At 35.4% G+C, this 24,966-nt stretch overlaps 2 protein-coding genes across 4 annotated transcripts; both read right to left on the reverse strand.

Annotated features, from left to right (window-relative positions):
• Positions 1–10,633: 10,633 nt before the first annotated feature.
• Positions 10,634–11,665, reverse strand: LOC146887116 (uncharacterized). Its single transcript, XM_085672485.1, has 5 exons — positions 11,550–11,665; positions 11,274–11,382; positions 11,069–11,176; positions 10,866–10,968; positions 10,634–10,773 (listed from the first exon to the last, which is right to left on the reverse strand). The coding sequence occupies exons 2-5, from the start codon at positions 11,326–11,328 to the stop codon at positions 10,689–10,691; spliced, it is 351 nt and encodes a 116-aa protein (XP_085528611.1). The 5' UTR covers positions 11,329–11,382; positions 11,550–11,665; the 3' UTR covers positions 10,634–10,688.
• Positions 11,666–17,716: 6,051 nt separating this feature from the next.
• On the reverse strand, positions 17,717–19,525 carry LOC114181948 (uncharacterized). Of its 3 annotated transcripts, none has more exons than XM_085672489.1 (7): positions 19,433–19,525; positions 18,796–18,882; positions 18,640–18,712; positions 18,385–18,475; positions 18,154–18,288; positions 17,951–18,053; positions 17,717–17,858 (listed from the first exon to the last, which is right to left on the reverse strand). In XM_085672489.1, exons 2-5 carry the CDS (start codon positions 18,878–18,880, stop codon positions 18,196–18,198), a joined length of 342 nt encoding a protein of 113 aa, XP_085528615.1. In that variant the 5' UTR covers positions 18,881–18,882; positions 19,433–19,525; the 3' UTR covers positions 17,717–17,858; positions 17,951–18,053; positions 18,154–18,195. The 3 variants fall into 3 exon arrangements, with proteins under 3 accessions (XP_085528615.1, XP_085528614.1, XP_085528613.1); XM_085672488.1 differs by having other exon boundaries at positions 19,302–19,519; XM_085672487.1 differs by having other exon boundaries at positions 19,286–19,519.
• Between the last annotated feature and the right edge of the window lie 5,441 nt (positions 19,526–24,966).

Consider the following 24,966-nt stretch of genomic DNA (forward strand, 5'->3'; position numbering starts at 1 on the left):
GATAGCATGTCTACGTCTAGTAGTAGCGAGAGTACCGAGTCGGAGAGGAGTAAAGATAGGCGGCTTGATGACGAGGGTACGAGTTCTAGGGTTGTTACAAGTGGGATGCCAATGGAGGTTGTGAGGGAGGTTCGGGAGGATCCCCCGAAGAGTTGGAGGAGAGCAACTGGCCGGCGAAAGGCAGCTACGGGTGGGTGGCTGCTAATGTTCGCGATCAATCGTCTTTGTTCAGGTGGTCCCGCTTACTGAACTCTTGGTTGAATTGCACACCTGTTATCTCCAAGAGTGTTAGTAGGGGCATTGTTTCTCTGGAGAGGGTCAGTGCTATCGACCGGGTATGCCATGGGCAGGAGGGGGCTACTGAAAAGTTTTTCTACAGGTACATGTGCCACTTCTCTCAACTTCATGTGCGATTGCCGCTAGATGATTTTACTATGGGCGTATTACGGGCGTTGAATGTGGCACCTACACAGCTGCATCCGAACAGTTGGGCCTATTTGCAGGCCTATTTGCAGGCCTTCCGCATTTTGTGCCAGTCTTTATACTTGGAGCCCACTCCTTACGCTTTCTTGTATTTTTACGACACTAGACCTCGACGGCCGGCTACTTGGTTATCGTTGATAAGTCGCCCTAGCATCAGCAGACTGGATGCCTTCTCCCAGTCTTTCAAGCATTTCAAGGATGGGTACTTCAAGGTCGTCGTCAAGGAAGGGGGCAAAGCTCACTTTTTGAATGCGGATGGGAGTACCAAGTTTCCCTTTAGTTGGACCAGCAACCCTTCTCGGTATAAAGACATGGGAATGGAGGAGTTGTCGGCTAGTGATAAGGAGGTGGTGGGGATGTTGTTGAAGTTTGTCGATAAGTTGCCCACTAAGGGCCTAGTTAGGGTTTATAATTCGGTGCACCCGATAATAGATATTGAAGGTATCTGTTTATTACTTAAGCTGTGTTAATAATGCTAAGTTGTTTTGATCCGAGTTGTGATGTGTTATTGTAGGGCATATGGCGCAGTCTGGAAAGAAGAATCTGGCGCTTTTTCAGACATTGAGGAAAGAAATGGCCGCTAAGGCCAAGGCGGCTAGGAAGACTGATGTTCCCAACTTACAGGAATCGGTGGTGGAGGTGCACGTCCACGGCGGGACAAAGAGGAAGGTTGAGCTTCTGCCTCGACCCGAGAAGGGAAAGGATGTGAAGAAGGTAAGGGCGGCCTTGCTTGGAACGGGGTCGTCTAGCGGGGAGAAGGGGCTGGAGGCTGGGCTGATCGAGTTGCCGGAGATATCCGTGAGGAAGGATATCTCGATTACCCTCCCAGACACCATCGTAAACTCTATTGACAACATGGATGCGGAGCACATTGTGAGAACAATGGTGGAATTTGGGAGCAAGACTTTAGTTCTGAGCCGGTGTGTTGGGTTGCTTTATAGGAGGGAGGTGAAGGAGGGTGGTCGGGAAAGAGTGGAGGAGTTGCAGGGGAAGGTAGATAAGATGGAGGAGGAAAAGGCTGCTTTGGAAAAGGCAAAGGAAGATTGGGAATCGGAGAGGAAAAGGTTGGTAACATGGAGGGTGCGTTGCTTGGACTCTGAGGAAAAGCTGAATAGACGTGTAGGGGAGTTGGAGGAGGACTACGATGATTTGAAGGACAAGTATGATGGAGTTGTTGGTGAGCTTGATGATCTGAAGAACAACATCATACCGGAGCATATTAATGGGTTTGAGAAAGGATTGCGGCAGGCGGCTTTTTTTCATAAAGATGTGGACGTAACGGACTCGAGGTTTGATGTAAATAAGGATGTTATCGATGGGAAGTTGGTCCAGGACGATGAGGATAGTGGGAACGAGGAAGCGCAGCAGGTGGTAAAGGACGAGAAGAAGGCGGGCGATGCCGAGGAGGTAGCAGTTGATGCAGCAGAATAGGATTTCGGCTTTAATTGATTCGAGATTATTATGAGCCTATGTTTGTAATATTTGGTACATTTTGTTACGTTGGTACATTCTTGCACTTATGTTTAAATGCAATTAAGGTTTTGTATGTTATTGTGTATGTCGGTTTTGGATTATATGTGATGTATGTGTGACGCAATCGATTGTATGTTAAGGGTGTTCGACCTAGGCCGCTTACTTGGAGTAAGGGTGGGGAATTTTAACGAATTAAGCAAGAGATAAGGGTGTTCGACCCAGGCCGTTTACTTGGGGTAAGGGTGGGGAACTTTAACGAAATAAGCAAGAGATAAGGGTGTTCGACCCAGACCGCTTACTTGGGATAAGGGTGGGGAACTTTAATGAATTACACAAGAGATAAGGGTGTTCGACCCAGGCCGCTTACTTGGGGTAAGGGTGGGGAACTTTAACGAATTACGCAAGAGATAAGGGTGTTCGACCCAGGCCGCTTACTTGGGGTAATGGTGGGGTACTTTAACGAATTAAGCGAGAGATAAGGGTGTTCGACCCAGGTCGCTTACTTGGGGTAAGGGTGGGAAACTTTAACGAATTACGCAAGAGATAAGGGTGTTCGACCCAGGCCACTTACTTGGGGTAAGGGTGGGGAACTTTAACGAATTAAGCAAGAGACAAGACACATAGAGAGTCATAAAGTAGGGAACCCTTCTTTTTATTTATCGAATAGGGGTGCCTCGTTAAAACCTCCTTGGCCAAAACCCTCCTTAGGGAAAAAGACCAAGTGAGGAAAAAGAGTACACCTGGGGTTACAAGTATTGGTTCGATTACAATACACATTCAGCTGAAGTAGAACTTGAGGTGGGATATATTCCATGTGTTGGGAATCTCTTCCCCAGACAATTGTTCTAGGCGATAAGCTTCTCCTCCTACATCTTCTCGTATGCGGTATGGGCCGTCCCAATTGGCGGAGAACTTGCCATCCTTCTTTCTAGCACTGCTGGCCATTCTCCATACTAGGTCCCCGACGACAAATGATCGTGGGTGTAAATTTTCATTGTATTTCTTGGCAGCTCGTTGTTTGGCAGCTAGGATGCGTATCTGGGCTTTTTCTCTGAGTTCGGGTAGGAGGTCGAGATGTAAGGCCATGTTTTGGTGGTTGTGGGTTGGGTCGTATAGTTCTCGGCGCAGGGATGGTTCGCCAATTTCTACTGGTATCATGGCGTCTGCGCCGTAGACTAAGTTGAATGGGGATTCGTTTGTTGATGATTGGGGGGTGCATCTGTAAGCCCATAGTACTTCTATTAACTCTTCAGGCCATCGACCTTTGGCGATATCCAACCTCTTGCGCAGCTCTACAAGGATGACTTTATTTGCTGCCTCTGCTTGCCCATTGGTTTGTGAATGTTCTACAGAGGTTATGATATGTTTGATGCCTAGGCTGGTGTAGAATTTGGCTAACTCCTTGTCGATGAATTGTCGGCCATTGTCTGTGATAATGGTATGTGGTACACCATATCTGCATATAATGTCCTTCCACACGAATTGCTGGACTTGCTAGACCATGATGGTGGTTAGCGGCTTGGCTTCGATCCATTTGGTAAAATAATTGACGGCTACAATTAGGAATTTTACTTGCCCCTTACCGGGTGAGAAGGGGCTGAGGATGTCCATTCCCCATTTAGCGAATGGCCATGGGGATAGTATGTGATGTAGTTGTTCCTCTTTCTGATGAATAAGGTTGTCGTGTTTCTGACATGGCTTGCACTTCCTGACATGATCCTGGCAGTCTGCTTCTATAGTGGGCCAGAAGTATCCGGCTCTGAGAACTCTTGTAGCCATGATGCGTGCACCGGAATGATAACCACAAATTCCTTTGTGTAGCTCTTTGATGATATATTGGGCTTGCTCTGCTGTGACACACTTAAGTAGGGGTTGGCCGTATCCGCGTTTGTAGAGGTCATCGCCTATCATAGTGTACCTAGCGGCCTTAGCCAGCCAAGTTTTGTCCGCGTCGAAGGGGTGGTTGCCGGTTTTGAGGTATTGAATGTAGGGGGTGGTCCAGTTTTGGGTTTGGGAGGGGGTGATGTTGTTAGCTGGGGTGTGGGTTAAGTTTTGGCAAGTGTGTGTGATGGAAGGTGTGGATAGTGTTTGCTGTAGTAGGGATCGGTTACGGTTTTTGAGCTTGGTGCTGGCCAATTTGGAAAGGATGTTGGCCTTGACATTGTCGGTTCTTGGGATGTGTTCGACGCGGACTTGTTCAAAAGCGGATTGAATAACTGCACGGACCAGATGGTAATATTGTAGAAGGATGGGGTCTTTGATCTGAAACTCGTCATTTAGATGACCTACAGTGAGTTTGGAGTCGGTTTTGCACGTTAACTTCTTGACGCCGACTTCACGGGCTAGGGAAAGGCCGGCGAGGATGGCTTATCATTCGGCTTGGTTATTTGACGTTCTGAAAGCAAAGTGAAGGGATTTTTCGATGAGGATGTCGTTCGGGCCTTCTAAGACGATGTTGGCACCGGCACCCCTTGGATTTGAGGAGCCATCTACATGAAGCGTCCACTGGTCCTCAATGGGTGTTTGTTGTAGGTCGTTGACGAAGTCTAAAAGACATTGGGCTTTGATGGGGCCGTGGGGTTCATAGCGGATGTTGAATTCTGACAGTTCCACGGCCCATGATGATATGCGTCTGGCTAGATCTGGTTTTTGTAATACTTTTTGGATTGGGTAGTCGGTCTTAACGGTTATGGTATGGTTTTGGAAATACGGGCGAAGGCGGCGTGCTGCGTGGACCAAAGATAGGGCTAGTTTTTCTACCATCTGATATATGGTTTCAGGGTCTTGCAGTGTTCTGCTCACAAAATACACAGGATGTTGTGTGCCTTCTATTTCTTGTACAAGCGCTGCGCTGACGGTATAGTCGGTGGCCGTGATGTATACCAGCAGGGGTTGGCTGGTGTCCGGTTTGTGGAGGATAGGCGGTGAGGTTAAGGTTGTTTTGAGTTTTTGGAAGATTTGTTCACAGTCATCAGTCCACGTGAACCAGGTGGATTTCTTTAGGAGTTGGATTATGGGTTGGGTTTGTTCAGCTAGTTTAGGTAGGAAGCGAGAGATGGCTGTGAGACGGCCAATGAGACGTTGGACTTCTTTGACAGTAGTGGGGCTGCGTATTTCGATGATAGCCTTGCATTTTTCAGGGTTATCCTCTATGCCGCGTTGGGTTAACATGAAACCAAGGAATTTATCCCGGTCAACGCTGAATACGCATTTATCGGGATTGAGGCGAAGGTTATTTTGGCGCAGCGCGGAGAACACTGCTGCCAGGTCTTCAGCGTGTTAATGATGGCTTGGGGACTTGACAACCATGTCATCGACGTATACTTCGACACAGTGCCCTGTTAGGTGGTTGAAAACTTTATCCATTAGTCGTTGGTAAGTTGCCCCGGCGTTTTTGAGGCCAAAGGGCATGACCCTATAGAAGTAGTTGGCATCGTCCGTGATGAAGGCGGTTTTGTGCATATCTGCTGTGGCCATGGGGATTTGGTTATACCCTGAATACGCATCCAAAAAGCTAAGCACCTTGTTTCCTGCCGCACCGTCTACGAGTCGATCGATGTTGGGTAAGGGGTAGGCGTCGCGAGGGCAAGCCTTGTTCAAGTCCGTGTAGTCTACGCACATCCGCCATTTGCCATTGGCTTTCTTTACCAAGACAACGTTGGAAAGCCAAGTGGTGTATTGAGCTTCTTCTATAAATCCTGCGCTCAGTAACTTGTCGGCTTCCACCTTGGTTGCTTGCCGGCGTTCTTCACCAAGCTTGCGTTTTTTCTGGGATACATAGCGGGCTTCTTTATATATGGACAGCTTATGGGATGCCACCTGGGGGTCTACTCCAGGGAGGTCGGCGGCCGACCAGGCGAATAGATCTTTGTTGTTGATGAGGATAGGTGTGATTGTGGCACGCTCGTAAGAGTTCAAACCGGTGCCTAAGTTAATAAAGTGACCATTGGGAAGCTCTAGAGGAGTGGTGTCCTCAACTGGTTCGAGGCGGACATCCCGACCTATTCTGGGGTCAAGGTCTTCGTCGGATAGGGCTATGTTGGAACCAGGGGGTCGTTCGATATGGTTGGTTTGTTGGATTGGGACTTATGGTCGCAAGCTTGCCATGTATCATTCGCGTGCCAAGCGCTGGTCGTAGTGTATGGTTAGGATGTCACCGGATGGGGCAGGGAACTTCATGGCCAAGTGAGGGGTGGAGACGACTGCGCCAAGTGTATTGAGGGAAGGACGGCCTAGGAGGATGTTGTAAGATGTTGGCGCATCGACAATAAGGAAGCGGATTGGGATGGTTTTGGTTTGGGTTCCGTCCCGAAAGACGGTGTGGAGGTCTATGTAGCCCCGGGTGGATACTTGTTCGCTGGAAAAGCCATATATGGGCCCATCATATGGGACCATGGCGGTGTCAGGAAGTTGTAATTTTTGGTAAGTGGCCCAGTAGAGGATGTCAACAGAGCTGTCCTGATCAACAAGGACTTTCTTAACAGCATAATTCTCGATTTCGACAGTGATGACCATGGGGTCATCTTGTTGGTGGTCGAGGCCGTGGAAGTCATCATCTGTGAATACAATGGGGGGCATACGGCGTCTGTGCTGGGAATGAGTGATATGGTTGATGGATTGTATATGGCGGAGGTGTCTTTTTCTGACAGAGGAGGTGGAGCCTCCGCTTGCGAAGCCGTCAGAGATGGTGTTAATGGTGCCTTGTAAGGGGGGGTCGGCAAGGGTGATGTCGATGCGGGCGGGCTCTGGTTGTTGATTGTTGGGTTGGACGAGATGGCTGTTGTGATGGGAGTCATTTGGTTGACGTCTGTGGTCAGGTCGCGGGGGGTGACAGGATCGAGAGGAGGAGGAATGGTCATCTCTTCGGATGAAGCGGTGAAAGTGGCCAGCACGGACCATTTCTTCTATTTTATCCTGGAGTGCTTTGCATTCTTCTGTAGTGTGGCCATGGTTGCGGTGGTAACGACAATATTTGGTCATGTTGACGTCGGGGGGAGTGGTTGTCTTGCGTGGTGGAGGGATTAGATCGGCTTGGAGGGCTTCGTCCAGAATGCGGGAACGGGCTACTGTGAGGGGGGCGTATCTGGTGAAGTGAGGTTGGCGGGGTTCACGTGAGCGGGTATCAGGGCGTGGGTTAGGCTATGGGGTGGGGTTGGAGGTGGTGGCGGCGTAGTCGTTGCAGAATTTGGTGTGAAGTGTTTGCATTTCCTCCATGCGGACGTAGTCGGCTGCACACAGCTTGAGTTCGTGCATGGAGGCAGGTGGGTGGAGATAGACGTTGTTGGCGAAGGGGCCGGGTTGTAGGGTAAGAGTCATGCACTGGAGAATCATCTCCTGGTTGAGGTGCGGTGTACGGAGGGCGGCTTTACTAAAGCGATCGATGAACGCTCTGAGTGGTTCGTTAGGTTCCCGTCTGATGCCCAGTAGGGATATGGTGGTGGTTTGATGGGGACGGCTTCCGGCGAAGTGGGTGGAAAACATGTGGGAGAGGATGTCGAAACTATCGATTGAGTAAGGCGGAAGAGTTGTGAACCATTCTAGGGCAGGGCCTTTGAGGTTGGTGGGGAAAGCTTTGCAAAAGACTGCGTCTTGGGACGTGTACAAGGCGACATGGGTGATGTAGACTTTAAGGTGCTCGTCAGGGTCGGTTTCGCCAGTATAGCGATCCAAGGTGAAGGGTTCCCACTGGGCTGGGAGAGGGGTGTTGGCGATAAAGTCCGTGAATGGGTGGCGGCGTCTAGGCTGGTGAGGAGGGGGCATGTGAGGTGGAACGGGGTGGTTGATCATAGCGGGAAAGGTGGAGGTAACCAATACCCAACAAATCTCCCCCTCCAACTATGTGGAGATAACCGCCAAATTGGCGATCTCACAACAAACTTCAAACTTCCGTCTTGGCAATGCTTTAGTCATCATATCAGCACCATTATCAATTGTATGAACCTTTTCCAACTCCAACAACTTGGCATCCAAAGCATCACGTATCCAATGATACCTCACATCAATATGTTTAGATCTAGAATGAAAAGTTGGATTCTTACCAAGATGGATAACACTTTGGCTATCAACGAACAATGAATAGTTATCTTGCCTAAAACCAAGCTCCTGCAAGAATTTCTTCAACTATAGAAACTCCTTGTATGCTTCAGTAATAGCAATGAACTTTGCCTCTTCAAAACACTCAGGTTCTCTACCATCAGTCAAGGTTATGTACTCATCACAAGAATACCTTGTAGAAGGTTGTTTCTGTCTATTAGACCTCCTGAGTTGGACTTGAGATGGTTCAGGTACATCACCAAGATCATCATCATCATCATGTTCCTCTTGAGCATCATCAATTGGAACCTCTACTCCACTTCCAACTTGTTGATCATCAACATCACCATGTTGCTCATTGTCTTGAGCTTCTGTTTTAACATTCTCCAGATTGTGAGCGGGCAACCTCATCGGACTACCATCAGTGAGATTACTATCTTTCTCGGGTGTGGTCTTCTCCACCTTATCAATGTCTTCAATGGTCTGGTCTTCCATGAATTATACATCACGACTTCTAACAAGCTTCTTCTCAACAGGATCATAAAACCTGTAGCCAAATTCATCCTCACCATAGCCAATAAAGATACATTGCCTTGTCTTTTTATCTAACTTAGATCTTTCATCGTTAGGAACATGAACAAATGCCCTGCAACCAAAGACACGCAAATGATCATAGATAACATTCTTACCAAACCAAATTGTGTCTGCCACCTTAGTATTCAAAGCAACTACGAGACTGAGATTAATAACATGCACAACTACAATCAATGCCTCTCCCCAAAAGTGCTTAGGCAACTTTGCTTCCGAAAGCATACATGTAGCCCTTTTAACCAAGTTCATGTTCATCCTCTCCACTAGACCATTCAACTGAGGAGTTTTAGGAGGAGTCTTCTCGTGTCTAATACCATGTTACCTACAATAAACATCAAAAGGTCCACGATACTCACCACCATTATCACTACGGATGCATTTCAGGTTCTTGCCTGATTGCCTCTCAACCATAGCATGAAATTCCTTGAACTTTTCAAGTACTTGATCTTTCCCCTGAAGAACATAGACCCATAGCTTCCTGGAACAATCATCAATAAAAGTAACAAAGTAAAGTGCACAACTAAAAGACTTTACCTTTAATGGGCCACAAACATCAGAATGCACCAATTCAAGCAATTCTAACTTCCTTGAGGGAGGATGCTTCTTAAAAGATACTCTGGTTTGTTTACCAGTCATGCAATGAGAACATTTCTCCAATTCTGCATTCCTTAATCCCATAAGCACATCCTTTTTAGCTAAGTAGTTAAGCCCTTTCTCACTTATATGACCAAGCCTCCGATGCCACAAAGATGCCTCCATATACATAGCATTCACACTGTCTTTAGCAACCAAAGCTTTAGTCTAGTACAATTTAGATTGTTTCTCCCCTCTGGCCATAACCAAGTTACCTTTAGTGAGCTTCCATTTACTAGAACCAAAGTGATTGTCATAACCACAATCATCAAGCAACTGCACAAAGATTAAATTAAAACGGACATCCGGAGCATGTTTGACTCCTTTAAGCAATAACTACACTCCCATGTTGGTTTGCAGGCAAACATCACCAACACCAATCACTTTAGACTCACCATCATTACCCATCTTCAACACTTCAAAATCACCAAAAGTGTAAGATGTAAAGAACTCCTTCCTAGGTGTAACATGCAGTGTAGCACCACTATCAATAATCCACATGCTCTCATCAGATACAAGATTAATGGACTCAAAGTCACGAAGAAGAACAAGATCACCATCTGTAGCAGTAGTGACACGATCATCATCATCATGGTCATTCTCTCTCTGCTTGCCCTTCTTGTCTTTGTTCTCCTTTTTCCACTTAAAACAGTATTTCTGAATATGCCCAATTTTATGACAAAAATGGCACTCTAAATTCTTGTATCTTGACTTGGACTTGCTCCTACTCTTCTCTCTACCACCTTTATGTTCCTTTTTTCTGACTTCTCCCCCTAGCTTCTGTAATAAGCATCCCATACTGAGATGAAGAACCATGTGTCTTCCTTCTCATCTCTTCATTAAGAGCACCGCTCTTTGCCATCTGAAAAGAAACAACACGAGGCAGAGTTCGTAATTGAAACCCGAAAAGCGTTTTCGAGTGCCATTGGATTAAATTCAAAATTCAAAATCCACTTTCTACCAGAACTTTGTTTTCGAGACCGACTTAATCAAATTTTTCTGAATTTTAACCGAAAATTAGAATTTTTTTTCCCATTCCTGATCCAAGTAAACAAAATTTAATTTAAACTAATTCATTGTTTTAAGAAAACAAAATAAAGGCTACCGTTGAAAAAACCTCTTTTGAACCTGCAGAATATTATAAACTTTTAAAGGCTGTAACAATTTTTCTTTTTATCAGGAAAAATTTTAGTTAAAAATAAGATTTAAAAAATAGATATGTATATCATTTACCTTTTCTGTTTCATTTTTTTTTCAAGAGAAAGAAATATTGCTAATATTTGGTCAAGAGAAAAGATCTAAAATTCTTCTTCTTAAATTGTAACTATTAGAAATATTCAGAATACATACATCACTTTTCAATGAATATATCATTGTACATCTAACTAGTTTAAATAAAAAAATACAACCATAATAGTAATTAAATTAAAAAAATAATTTCATTTCGTATTTCACTAAAATAAAATACAAAAAATTTACATACAATGATCACAATAATTAAAGTCCCTTATATCCAAAACAAATGAGGAACGACCACCACATAGAGATATCCCCCGGAACCTAAAAAAACAAAAAATGTATATTATGTTAAAAGTAATGTTAGCAACGTATTATTATAAGATAAATTTACAAGAGTCTCATAGAAACAATACCATGATGCACTGAGTGTTTTGGCAAGCGTCATGCTATTAAGAACAATTAACATAAAACATAAACTTTTACAAACTTGTTTGAGAGCTCTTAAGTCTTTTAGCCCTGCAATCAAGGTAGAAAGGAAGAATGCAAACTTTCAAGTATCATGTAAAGTACCTGAAACCACAATAACAATCCACTTAACTTTAAGAAAATAACTCACCTTGAAGAAATATATTTATCAACCTCATCCTTCTCTGCAGAACTATAAACGAACCAGCTTTCTTCAGGTGATGTAACAACTTCATCTTGTATTCTTGTATTTTTATATCTGTGTGTTGCTTTCTTTTAGAAAATTTACTAAATCCCAAATAAAATTGGTATCATCAATCATAAAAATTAAACTCATGATGAATTTTGAGAATTACCTTGCTGTAAAACAACAGGTTCCTCATTGGAACTTTGTAAGTTCCAAAATGTCATGCCATTGTTGTCCACAAACTCTGATTGATTCTCGTGACATCACATCCATTTTTCTATTTTAACATTACAAAAACAAATTTAATGTCAACCCTTACAATAGAAAAACATTAAAACTAGCAAGAGAAATTTGAACCATGGATTTTTGTACCACACCAAAATATTTTGACCTAAACTGATGAAAAATGATGAATAACTCATAATCAATTAATCATGACATACCTTTTTTTATTTGTGCTCTTGAATCCTAGTCAAGAGACACTTGTGCCAGAACTTCTCTTTCTTTAAGTTCTTGCTTCTCCTTTTTCTGGCGGCATTTTACCGTGGAAAACCAACAAAACAAAAGTGTTATCATTCAAATACATCACAAAATCAAGAAACAAACTGAACACACTCCAAAATGTAAAATTAGATATCACAAAAGTAAAAACAAAAAAGAAATTACTAAACTACCTGATGACAAGATTTTCCAAGATTTTCCAGTTCTGGCCACAACATCTTTTGAGTTCTTATTTTGATCCAAAATTCCTTGGCAATATGATATACGAGATTGATATAGTTCACCTTGTAGCTTCCTATAAACATAACTCCATAATTATAATTCCTGACTACAATACAAAATCAAAAAACAAATTGATAAAAACGAAAAGAAACCCACTCGAAGAAACTACGGTTACAAAAGTCTCAACACTTCGAACATGTTCAATCAGCCAACTGTGCCACCTCTTCGACATTCTCCCCATACCTAATTTTCCACATGAAAATCCTCTTTAGACAAAACATGTACATATATATACTTTTAAAGAAAATCCAATTTATAGTATTTAATGCTTTCTTAAAGCTAATACAAAAAAAAAATTAGAATATGATGTGATTGCATCATTAAACTCTCCAAATATTTCAATTATGAATTAGTTTTAGCTCTTACAGATACAAAAGTGAATGCTTAAACCATAAAATAAACAAAAATAACGTCTACTTGACTTTAGAGTTTTAGCTCTTCACAGTTTTCACGTTCTTAAAATAAGAGAGAAATTTTTTAACATGAATATACATGAAAGAAATTGTACTTTATGCAGATATAAATTACAGAGAGCATATAGGAAAGTTGTAAAAGGTAAACAAATATATGTCATGCATTAGACCAAAACTATTTTTTTGTCAAACTTTCTTCCACTTGTCCCTGTTCTTTCTCAGATTTTCTCCAAGGAAAAGGAGGAGAACAAGAAAAATGAAGAAACAAGAGAAAAAGAAAAGTGAAACATATTATGCAAGAACTAATTAATAAGGTAAGTTACCAAGAAGAACACGCGCTGCAAACTATTGTTTCTGCTCTTCTTCTTCTTCTCCTTCCGAGCTAGGTTAGAAGTTTTTTTTTCTTCTTCTCAATAAATTAGGTATCTTAAAGGAACAAAACTCAATCTATGAAGAAATGAAGAAAGGAGTTAGGTCTCTTAAAAGGAAGGAAACCTACTCTCTCATTTTGGGACTTTGTAAGGAAAAAAATAATGCCCTGTTGCCACGGCCAATACGAATGCATTGGTTTTGAAAGTAAAATCAATGCACAGTTCTCACTCTCTATACAAATGCTTGCACCACATGTTTTAAAGACTGATCTCACGTGAATTACTTCTGTTTATTTTATTTTTTTTATATTTTATGTTACTGTTGAATTTTAAAATACAGATTTTTTTTATCTCATTATTTTATTTTCATTCTTTTCTAAATTGTATGTTTTAGTTTGTTTATATTTTATTTTTTGTTGAGAAAATTTATGAACAAATATCTTATATTTTATTTTCTTATATAATCAATTAATTTAATTTAAATTATTTTTATCTAGTTGTTAAATTTAATTTAATTTCTTTCTAATGTTTTAGATTTTGTTTCTTGAAAACTCATGTAATAGATAGATTCTAACATAATTATAAATATAATCTATATTTTAAGACTTTATTTTTAAAATCCTTTAAATACAAAAATGTGCTTAACTATGCATATTCTAGTAAAAAAGAAAATATGAGGGGACTTACACTGTAATTTTTCTAATTTATAAACACATGTGTAAATACGGTACTGAAAATAAATACTGGATAGAAGTAACACATTTAAGTTAAATTTTATATATGAATTTTCAAAAATTTGAAATCATAAAACACGGGATTATTATTTTGTTTCTATTACTTCTTTTATCCATCTTATATATACTTCTTTTATTATTGTATTTAAATAAGAGAGTGTGAATCAAATATATGAATTTTTGTGATCTTAAAAATGATACTCATTAACCTTTTTTTAGAGGACGGATTTTTACAATTCAAAGAAATTGAAATACTTAGTAATTCAATTATATATAATTGAATTTTTTTATTTCTTAAATAATTAGTTTGAATGAAGTAATTGAAATATTTTAGATTTCAATTTCTTTATTTGGATAAAGAAATTTAATTTCTATTTTATGATGAACTAGATTTCATCTTTTAATTTAACTTAACTTATAGTTCGACCTCCAATTTGGTACAACTCAACTCAACCTTCGGTCGAACCGACTCAATCGACCTATGACTTGGGTATGACTTAGCTCAACCTCGGATCCAAGCCTAGTCGGCTTAACCTTCAATCCTGACCGAATTAAGTCAACCTTCGGAACAAACCGACTCCACTTGAACTTTGACCCAAAAACTCATCTAATATCACAAGGTTCAAAAACTATTCATTTATTAAAATAATATATTTTGTTATACTCATTTATTCAGTGTATTCTTAGACTCGTGTAATCAACGTATGAAATGACTTATCTAATATATTTTTTTGAAATTTACGGTAAATATAAAATAATTTTACTTAAACCCTTGTTAAATCAATAAAGAATTTATTAAAAAAGCTTAGAAACATACCTTGAAATATATTTTAAAAAGGATTTATTTATATTCGTTTATAAATATGGATAATAATAATCAAGAAAATAAGACTTTCAAGTGAACTAGATATACTTGAATTAAAAAAACTATTTGGTTAAATAAAAACACAAAAATAACACTTCAAGAAAATTCAAAGAAGGAAATTGTTAGGCGGTAACAATCATTATCCTAGAAAGAGCTATTGAACATGGAAGACAAGAATAACAAACCACTATTTTCATTCATTGTCTTAATTCTCTATAGAAAGTGATATAAATAAGGGCAGGAAGTGATATAAATAAGGGTTGGATTGCAGTACATTTGAGCCAAAAACTATTGATAATAATTAGTGAAACTCTAATAAATATTATGGTCTTTCATCCAGATGGTCTTTTGTGTCTTGCATTTGTTGGGCTCAAATATCTTGAACCCACAACATTAGGGGCTTTCTTCCTGTCCCTCCAAAATTTCTTCTGCACTTGAAAAAAAAATTTAAATCACAAAAATACCCTTTGACCATTTGAGCAAAATAATGCAAATCACACCTCCAAAATTACTTTTGAATGTCGACTTCCATGAAAGATACTTCCGGATATCAAAATATATTATCAGAAGTCGACTTCCAGTAAAAAATACTTTAAAATATTAAAATATATTACCAAAGGTCGACTTCCAAAATATTATACTACCGAAGTCAACATCTAGAATATATATAATACAAGAAACCGACTTCCAAAATATATATAATATCATAATATAGTTAATACCAATATATATAAATATATATATATATATATATATATATATATATATATATATATCAAAAGATAAATAATAAAGAAAATAAAGAAAAAATAATTAAACTTAAAAAAAATAAAACAGAATAAAAAATATATATAAATATAATTATATATATATATATATATTATTTTATTCTTTTGTTTGATTTTTTAATTTGTTTTTAATTTTTTCTTTTTGTACTTTTTATCTTAACTTTTTTAAAACTTATTTATATTTATATTTTTTATTTTTTTAATATATATTTTAGAAATAGAAGATTAATATATATATAGTTTATTTTTTATATAATATATTAAAATATAATATTTTTGAATAAATTAAATTAAAAAACATTAATGTTAAAACATATATGTCTAATATATCCCAACCAAGAGGGTGGGTGAATTGGTTACTTTATTTTTTACTATTTTTAAGGAAATCTTGAAAATTGTCTTTAGTGTTTATAAATTCAATAACCAATTTTTCAATTTTGTTTTTATGGACTTATTCAATCAATTAGGAATGGCATAAAAGAGCAAAGAAACAAGAAAACACAACAATTTTTATACTAGTTCAATTTAAGATGAATCTACGTCGAGTCTTCTCCTAAGCAACCCAAGCTTAGGAGGATTTCACTGAATCAATAGAGTTACAAGAATTACAAGATCACCTATATAATTGAAGACCCTCAAGACTAAGGAGCTTGATCTACAAATCAAGAACTCCCCCTAGATGCAATGCCTTCACACAATTGCAACTAGGCCTTCACTTACACAATGAATTAACATTGAACATAAATACAATTCAACAGCAAGGAACGAATACACCTAATGAATGTGTAGATGTGACACTTAATCCCAATGTCAGGCTTGACCATCCAAGATTGAATCCATCATCAATCTTCTTGAATGCCTAATAAAATGATCTCCCAAGAATGCAAGAACTCTGTGTATCTCAATCTCTTAGAAAAATCTCTTCTTGATTCAGTGATGTGTAATTTTCAAACTGATTTCATATTTGTTTTTAAACCAGAGTTTTAATGATGAGATTAGTGTATTAGGAAATTTACCTAATTGATTATCATGGGTGAATTTTCACTACATAAGTGCAGTGCCTTATGATAATCCATTAGTTAAATGTCTAATCCATTAACGAGTTCTGCAATTGACATATTCAAGAGTCTGACAACTAATCTATACCATTCAAGCTCGGCTTACATGTAATCCTAGATATACATTACCTATACAAATGATAAGTTCAAGACTAAGCCTAAAGAAGTTATACAAAGTGTTTGTATGACTTTAGATATCATCAAAATTAGCTTTATTGGATTGAGTAACTCCCCCTTTCAACAATTAATTTTTTAACAAAATACATAAAAATTAAAAAAAGAAAAAAACATATATATATATATATATATATATATATATATATATATATGTATTAAAAATATGGATACTAATCATAAAATATTTTGTCAACATAAAATTGTGGTATGCATGATTAGATATGTGTTTATCATGTAAATATGCATTCATAGTAAATTTCTATAATTAAAATAAGATATAATGAAAGTGATGCATATGGAATGAAAAGAAACAGTTTTTATTACTAAAACAATAGTATTTATAATAAAAATGAAGGCATTTTTTTTATTTGCATTACGATAAATAGATAAGATGCTATTGAGTTAAGGTTTTAAAACTATACATTTCTTCCTCCTCTTTTACATTGGAGAAGAAGGAAACAACTGCACATTCAATTATTATTGATTATAAAGAGTTAGATATAAAGACAGTAGTAATGAAATTGCTTCTTTCATTGGTTCAGAAAAATACGGTTTTCAATGAAAGAAAAGAAAGATGCTATTGAAAGATGTAGAAATAGTAAATTGGTTGTTTCGTAGTTGAGGTCATTGGTGCAGAGAAGCGGCAAAAGAAAAGGGTTTTCAATGAAAACAAAATTCATTGAAAAGCTGAATACCGTTGCCAATAGCAATTCTGCACAAAATTCATTGAAATTCTGAATACAGTTGCTATTAGGTTAAGGTTTTAAAATTATACATTTCTTCCTCTCTTTTACATTCGAGAAGAAAAGATGTTATTGAAAAGCTGTAGAAATAGTAAATTGGTTGTTTCGTGGTTGAGGTCATTATTGCTTAGTTGGAATGAGCAATAATATTAGGTTAACCTAATACCGTTGCTATTAGGTTAAGTCTTTTTTTTAACTATGCATTCGTGTATTTATTACTATTAATTTTTTTTAATGATATTTGATTATATGAACAGTCATAAAAAATGAATAATCATAAAATGATATATATATATATATATATATATATATATATATATATATATATATAACATTCAAACAATAAAATAAAATTTGTATAAATAAATAAATAAAGCTAATAATATTATATCCAATTCACCTTTGAGATGTATAAAATAATTCATACACATTGAACAAATAAAATTATTCATTACGAACAATTTCTATAAATATTTCTACATATATGAATTATATGGTTATGAAAAATAGCAACACTAAGTGCTATTAAACAAAAATCTATATTGTTAATATTTGGTCAAGAGAAAAGATCTAAAATTTTTCTTAAATTGTAACTGCTGAAATATTCAGAATACATTCATCACTTTTCAATGAATAATATATCATTGGACATCTACCTAGTTAAAAATACAATCATAATATCAATTAAAAAAATAATTTCATTTCGTATTCCACTAAAATAAAATACAAAAAATATATATACAATGATCAGAATAATTAAGGTCCCTTGTATCCAAAAACAAATGAGAGGAACGGCCACCACATAGAGATATCCACAAAATCCTACAAAAAAAAGAAATGTATATCATGTTAAAAATAATGTTGGCAACATATTATTATTAGATGAATTTACAAGAGTCTCATAGATACAATACCATGATGGAGTGAGTGTTTTGGCAAGCGTCATGCTATTAAGAACAATTAACATAAAACACAAACTCCTACAAACTTGTTTGAGAGCTCTTAAGTCTTTTAGCCCTACAACCAAGGTAGAAAGGAAGAATGCAAACTTTCAAATATCATGTAAAGTATCTCAAACCACAATAACAATCCACTTAACTTTAAGAAAATAACTCACCTTGAAGAAATATATTTATCAACTTCATCCTTCTCTGCAGGACTATAAACTACAGCTTTCTTCAGGTGATGTAACAACTTCATCTTGTACTTTTACATCCTTCTCATTCTGCAACCTCTGCACAAGACACTTTACCTGTATATATCATGCACACAGATTTGTTATGAACACACTGTAATAGCAAGGATAATCCATATACAAAGAGCATCATAACACCTTGCTTTATATTACCTTTTCCTTAGTTGCAGCAATCATAAGTTTCGCTTCTTTTACTGCTTTTGCTTGTCTTGAATTTTCGTCTTGAATATATCTTCTCAGTTTCCTAGACATAGTAAGCAAGTTTCCAACCACTTTAGATTATATTAAGACAACAAAAGCGTTATCATCCAAATACATCACAACATCACGAAACAAACTGAACACACTCCAAAATGTAAAATTAGACACCACACAAGTAAAAACAAAAAAAAGAAATTAGTAAACTACCTGCTTCTGATCCAAAATTCCTTTTCCTTGACAATACGATATAAGAGATTGATACGGTTCACCTTGTCGCTTCCTATAAACATAACTCCAAAATTATAATTCATGACTACAATACAAACTCAAAAAACAAATTGATAAAAACGAAAAGAAACCCACTAGAAGAAACTACGATTGCAAAAGTCTCGACACTTCGAACATGTTCAATCAGCCAACTGTGCCACCTCTTCGACATTCTCCCCATACCTAATTTTTCACAGGAAAATCCTCTTTAGACAAAAGATGTACATATATATACCTTTTAGACAAATCCAATCTATAGTATTCAATGCTTTCTTAAAGCTAATACAAAGAAAAAACATTTACAATATGACGTGATTGCATCATTAAACTCTCCAAATATTTCAATTATAACTCTTACAAATACAAAAGTGAATGCTTAAACCAAAAGATAAATAAAAATAACGTCTTTACAAATTTATAATTGCTATGCGTTAGACCAAAACTATTTTTCTGTCAAACTTTCTTCCACTTGTCACTGATTTCTCAAATTTTCTCCAAGGAAAAGGAGGAGAAAAAAAAATGAAGAAACAAGAGAAAAAGAAAAGTGAAACATATTATGCAAGAACTAATTAATAAGATAAGTTACCAAGAAGAACACGCACTGCAAACTATTGTTTCTACTCTTCTTCTTCTTCTCCTTCCTAGCTAGATTAGAAATTTATTAAAGGAACGAAACCTAATCTTTGAAGAAGTGGAGAAATGAGTTAGGTCTCTTAAAAAGAAGGAAACATACTCTCTCATTTTGGGACTTTGAAAGAAAAGAAATAATACACAGTTGTCATGGCTAATATGAATGCTTTGGCTTTGAAAGTAAAAACAATGCACCGTTGTCACTGTCTATACAAATGCTTGCACTACAGGTTTTAAAGACGCTCCGGTAAATTACTTTTGTTTTATTTATTATTTTTTTATTTAAAATTCAGAATTTTTTTTTCTCATTATTTTATTTTCATTCTTTTCTGAATTGCATGTTTTAATTTGTTTTAGTTTGTTTTAATTTGTTTATATTTTACAGTTTGTAGAGAAAGTTTATGAACAAATATCTTATATTTTATTTTCTTATATAATCAATTAATTAAATTTAAATTATTTTTATCTAGTTGTTAAATTTAATTTAATTTCTTTCTAATGCTTTATATTTTTTTTAAAACTCATGTAATAGATAGATTCCAATATAATTATAATATAATCTATATTTTAAGACTTTATTTTTAAAATCTTTTAAATATGAGTGGACTTAAGGTGTAATTTTTTTAATTTATAACAACATGTCTAACTACCGTAATAAAAATAAATACTGGATAAAGAATAAAACATTTAAGTTGAATTTAAGATATGAATTTTCAAAAATTTGAAATCATAAAACACGAAATTATTATTTTGAAATCATAAACAAAGTTGGAAATGGGCTAGGTTTGGTCAATTGAGGGAATGGGTACTTAGGCTGCTGGGATATGGTTATAGAATAGGTCATAGTTGTTGGAAGGTTATTTGGGTGGATGGTAGTATTAATGGTTTTCGTGGATTCCTGGGAGTAGTAGGATAATTATACTTAAACCCTTCTTAAATCAATAAAAAATTTATTAAAAAAGCTTAGAAATATACCTTGAAATTATATTTTAAAAAGGATTTATTTATATTCGTTTATAAATATGGATAATAATAATCAAGGTGACGCATATGGAATGTAAAAAAATACTTTTATTTATAAAATAATAATATTTATAGTAAAAATGAAGGCTTTTCTTTGTTTGCGACGTAATTTATGATGAATAGATAAGATGCTGTTAAATTAAAGTTCAAAAACTATGCATTTCTTCCTCTCTTTTACATCGGAGAAGAAGGAAACAATTTTAATGTGCACATTCAATTATTTACTATAAACAGTTAGATATAAAGACAGTAGTAATTAAATTGCTTCTTTCATTATTGGTTCAGAAAAAACACGGTTTTCAGCAGGTTTGTCCTATACATTCACGTGAATGATGACTAATTTGTTTATAGAAGAATCTGCGCATTCAATTTTTGCTATGACAGAGCACAGACTAATGTTTGGTTGTTTCACAGTTGAGATCATTGGTTGAGAGAAGCGGCAAAAGAAAAGGGTTTTCGATCAAAACAACATTCATTGAAAACCTAAACCTGCTGCGTCATTTCTATGGTCCAGAAAAGAGGCAAAGAAAAACGTTTTTCAAAGAAAACAATGTTCACTGAAAACCTAATCGTGCTGAAAACAAACGTTTCTTCTTTCTAAATCAAATTTGTTTCATGATAAGTTTTCTAAAAGATATAATAAAAGTAACGTCTTCATTTTTTGTTTTTGTTTTAAACTGATACAGATTAAATTTGAACGTAAATATATAAACATCTTATGGACTAGAATCTAATAATTTTAAGAAAGAAAAATTCCAACACATTAGAAAGGTCTAAATTCAATTTAACTCCCAAATAAATATATTTTAATTTAAATTACTTAATTATATAAGAAAGAAAAAATCAAAGGTTTATTTATAAACTTTTTCAGAAAACTGCAAAATACTATAATATCAAAAACTAAAACAAGTATAATTTTCTTTTGAATTAAGAATATTTTTAATTAAAAAATAATTTACTGGATTTTTATATCATAACATATGTACCGTTTCTATTTTTTAGTAATATCTTTTATAAGAGTGCTCTCTAAATTAAATATTTTAATTTTATTTATCCATGAATTTTATTATTCAGGTGTCATCAACTGTTCATGTATCCATTAATACATACACATTTCAAGCGTATTGAAAACCCATTGATTTCTATAATAGAAAAAAATAAGTTACTTGACTAAAAGATAAATTTACATATATTTCAACTATTACTTAAAATAAAATGATATTATAGATAAAATACAAATAATTATTAAATAGAGCACTAAACAAAAAGTTTTATGTCCCTAAAGTATTTGAGGTCAATTTGGCTGACTTTCACCATATTTTAGTCGAGACTAACTCCATCAATGATGATCGAATTTCAGTAAAGAAAAAAATATGAATAATCATAATATACATATATATATATATATATATATATATTATTTATAAAACATTCCAACAATAAAATAAAATTTGTATAAAAAAAATAAAGCTAATAATATTAATATAGATATTCAACTCACAATTGAAATGTATAAATAATTCGTACATTGACCAAATAAAACTATTCATTACGAACAACCATAAATATTTCTACGAATATGTAATTATATGCTTATGAAAAAAAGGAGTGATTGTGATATTGATAATTTTAGCCCCAGTCATATAATTTATGTATTTGTAGGAAAAGAATTGGTGATTGTTTGTTACATGCTTGCTCTCAACCTATGTTATATTGAGGTTGTGGCTCTCTTTAAAGTAGGATAGCAATATGGGTCTAGCATGTCGGGCCAGTCCGCAAGCCCACGAAAAAAATGCGGGACGAGTTAGGTAGTGAGACTGCATGCCCACATAAGTTTGCGGCCCGCGCGAGCCAACCTGCCTAAATAAATTATAAAAAAAACTGGCACTTGTGTTTATTAATTACCTTTTTTATGGACTCTTACATTTACATTTCAAATTCTTAACATTTTAAATTCTTGTATACCTGAAAAAGACAAGTATTATGTATTTTTTAATATGCTAAAATTTAAAGAATACATTATATATGTCATAGTATGAATATGAATATGATGAAAATGTTGAATTATCAATTTATTATCCAACTCCCCAAAGTCTTTACTTAATTTTGTAAACTTCTTAAAGTTTTCCAATTTTTAAACATTGAAAGTTTTATCATAAGAATTAAAAAAAAAAAAGCTGGTCAGCCCGTGGGACAAGTGCGGGGTGGGGTGGGACAAGCCAATCCGCGATGTGCGGGCCTTATGCAGGCCGGGCCTAACGGGCTGGCCCACATTGCCATCCCTACTTTAAAGCATGTGTTTATTCTCCTTTCTTCATCATTTGTTTGATGGTGTACAATATTTTCTTAATTTTTCTAAAACATAAATTATAATATCTAACTTTATATTTACATATAACATAAAAAGATAAATTGTCATTTGGTCCATGTCCTAAAACAAACCAACATTTATGATATTGACTAACAAATACATAAATGGTAATCTAGGACTTGATTATGGTGATGTCAGACTTTCCAACGTTTTGTTTTCTTTTTCAAGTTATCCATGTAAGTAGACATTTAACTTCTTTTAGAAGCTCAATTCATTTTAATTATTTTCTTCACCAAAATACTTATTGGAAGTTGTTTATCATATAAACATTCATTCAAAGTGTATTTATATCGTTAAAATAAGATATAATTAAGGCATTTTGACCACTCCAATATATAAGCTATGATACCATGCCAGATTTCATCTTAAGATATCAATAAATATGTAATAAGTTGTACTACGTACTACACTTAAGTCGACTATATGTCACTACAAGAGAAATAATAACGGAGGTTACTTTTGGCATTCCTGACAGTTTTAACCTTCACTAAAGGCGTTACCCGCAGTTTGGTTTTTCCCTAGAAAAGCCAGCGTCATTAACGAATTACTGACGGTTTTCAGCAACCCCTGGTAAAGAGTACTTACCGGCAGTTCTGGAACCCCCGCTATTTATCGACGGTTCTAGAACCCCCGCTATTTACCAGTGGTTCTGGAACCCCGTTACTTACCAGCTGTTCTGGAACCCCCACTACTTACCGGCGATTCTGGAACCTCCGCTACTTACCTACGGTTCTGGAACCTCCGCTACTTACTAACGGTTTTGGAACCTCCGCTACTTTCTGGAAGTTTTTCAAACCTCTGTTGGTTTTCAATTTCAATCAATTTCAACGTTTTTAAATCCCTGGTGGGGTTTTTTCACTCCTACAATGCAATTCATTATTTATAGATGACTTTTGTTTGGTGTTTTAAATCCCTTTAATTTTATTTGTTGCACTTTTTTAATCCACATAATTCCTGAAACATATCAAATAATAAACAAAAATTCTAAAATTTTGATATTTTTTCATAACTAGATATAATATGTAAAAACAAGAAAGTTTGTCTGTTCAAGGTAAACAATAAAATTTAGATGTTGAAACTAGTGGAATATTACAATATCTTTGTTTCTTCATAAAATTAAAATAGTAAAAGTATAATATAGCATTCTTCAACTATTAGTTTTGATCTTGATCTGAATCATTTGTTTCTTCATTAGGAACACTCCCTTGATCAGACACCTAACATAAAAAAAACATAATTAGTAACATTCGTTACAATATAAAATATATATTAATATACTAAAGATTTAAATATTACCAGTGATGAGGGGAGTGCAAGATGCTATTGATGAAGAGGTGGTTGAACTATAGCGATCTTTTAAGAACAAATCCTACTACTTTGTAATATTATTCGTTTGTGATTTTTGTGTTTACATGTGTGAAGGGGACAAAAGTTGTGATTCTTAATTATTTGAGAACTATGTTATGATGTTGGAAGAAGCTAAGAATAGAACAAGGAGTAAAATGCTTTGAATGTAACATCAATTCCCATGCAATCCAACACGGTTTGTTCCGAACCTCTTTCTGACCTTGAGCCTTGTGTCAAGCACTATTATGAAAGGATTTGATTTAGTTAAGAGGAAACTAAAATAAACTAGAATGTGTAAACTTGTATTTACTCTACCTAAGAGTATGATAAAAACATGAGAAGTCTTGATTGGATAACAATATAAATGTTGACTTGTAAGGGCAATCTATTTAAATTCTTATCAATTATGTGGTGCAACTGTGATATTTGTAGAATAAATCTCAAATACTATCTCACCAGTTTATCAAGATATTGCAGAGATCTTTGTTTCTTCTTCTTCTCTACTTTGTTTCTTCTTTCTAAATCAAATTTGTCTTCCTAGATCTTTATTATTCTTTCATGATAAGTTTTCTAAAAGATATAATAAAAGTAACGTAAATAGATAAATATGAACGTCTTAATTTTATTTTTTTTGTTTTAAACTGATACAGATTAAATTTGAACGTAAATATATAAACATCTTATGGATTATATTTTATAATTACTTTAGAATCTAATAGTTTTAAGAAAGAAAAATTCCAACACATTGGAAAGGTCTAAATTCAATTTAACTCCCGAATAAATATATTTTAATTTAAATTACTTAATTATATAAGAAAGAAAAAATCAAAGGTTTATTTATAAACTTTTTCAGAAAACTGCAAAATACTATAATATCAAAAACTAAAACAAGTATA

This window comes from Vigna unguiculata, chromosome 4, assembly GCF_037176805.1.
Source record: "Vigna unguiculata cultivar grain cowpea cultivar isolate G323 ecotype 2 chromosome 4, ASM3717680v1, whole genome shotgun sequence".
NCBI classification, from domain to species: Eukaryota; Viridiplantae; Streptophyta; class Magnoliopsida; order Fabales; family Fabaceae; genus Vigna; species Vigna unguiculata.

Bases quoted from the DNA above. Each gene is read 5' to 3' on its own strand.
- LOC146887116 (XM_085672485.1), bottom strand. From the start codon at position 11,328: ATGACATTTTGGAACTTACAAAGTTCCAATGAGGAACCTGTTGTTTTA. The intron at 10,969-11,068 runs GTGAGTTATTTT...CCTTGATTGCAG, and splicing joins GATAAATATATTTCTTCAAG to GGCTAAAAGACTTAAGAGCT. The intron at 10,774-10,865 runs GTATTGTTTCTA...TTGTTTTTTTAG, and splicing joins AAAACACTCAGTGCATCATG to GTTCCGGGGGATATCTCTAT.
- LOC114181948 (XM_085672489.1), bottom strand. From the start codon at position 18,880: ATGGGGAGAATGTCGAAGAGGTGGCACAGTTGGCTGATTGAACATGTT. The intron at 18,713-18,795 runs GTGGGTTTCTTT...TTATGTTTATAG, and splicing joins TGCAATCGTAGTTTCTTCTA to GAAGCGACAAGGTGAACCGT. The intron at 18,289-18,384 runs GTAATATAAAGC...TGATATATACAG, and splicing joins TTGCTGCAACTAAGGAAAAG to GTAAAGTGTCTTGTGCAGAG.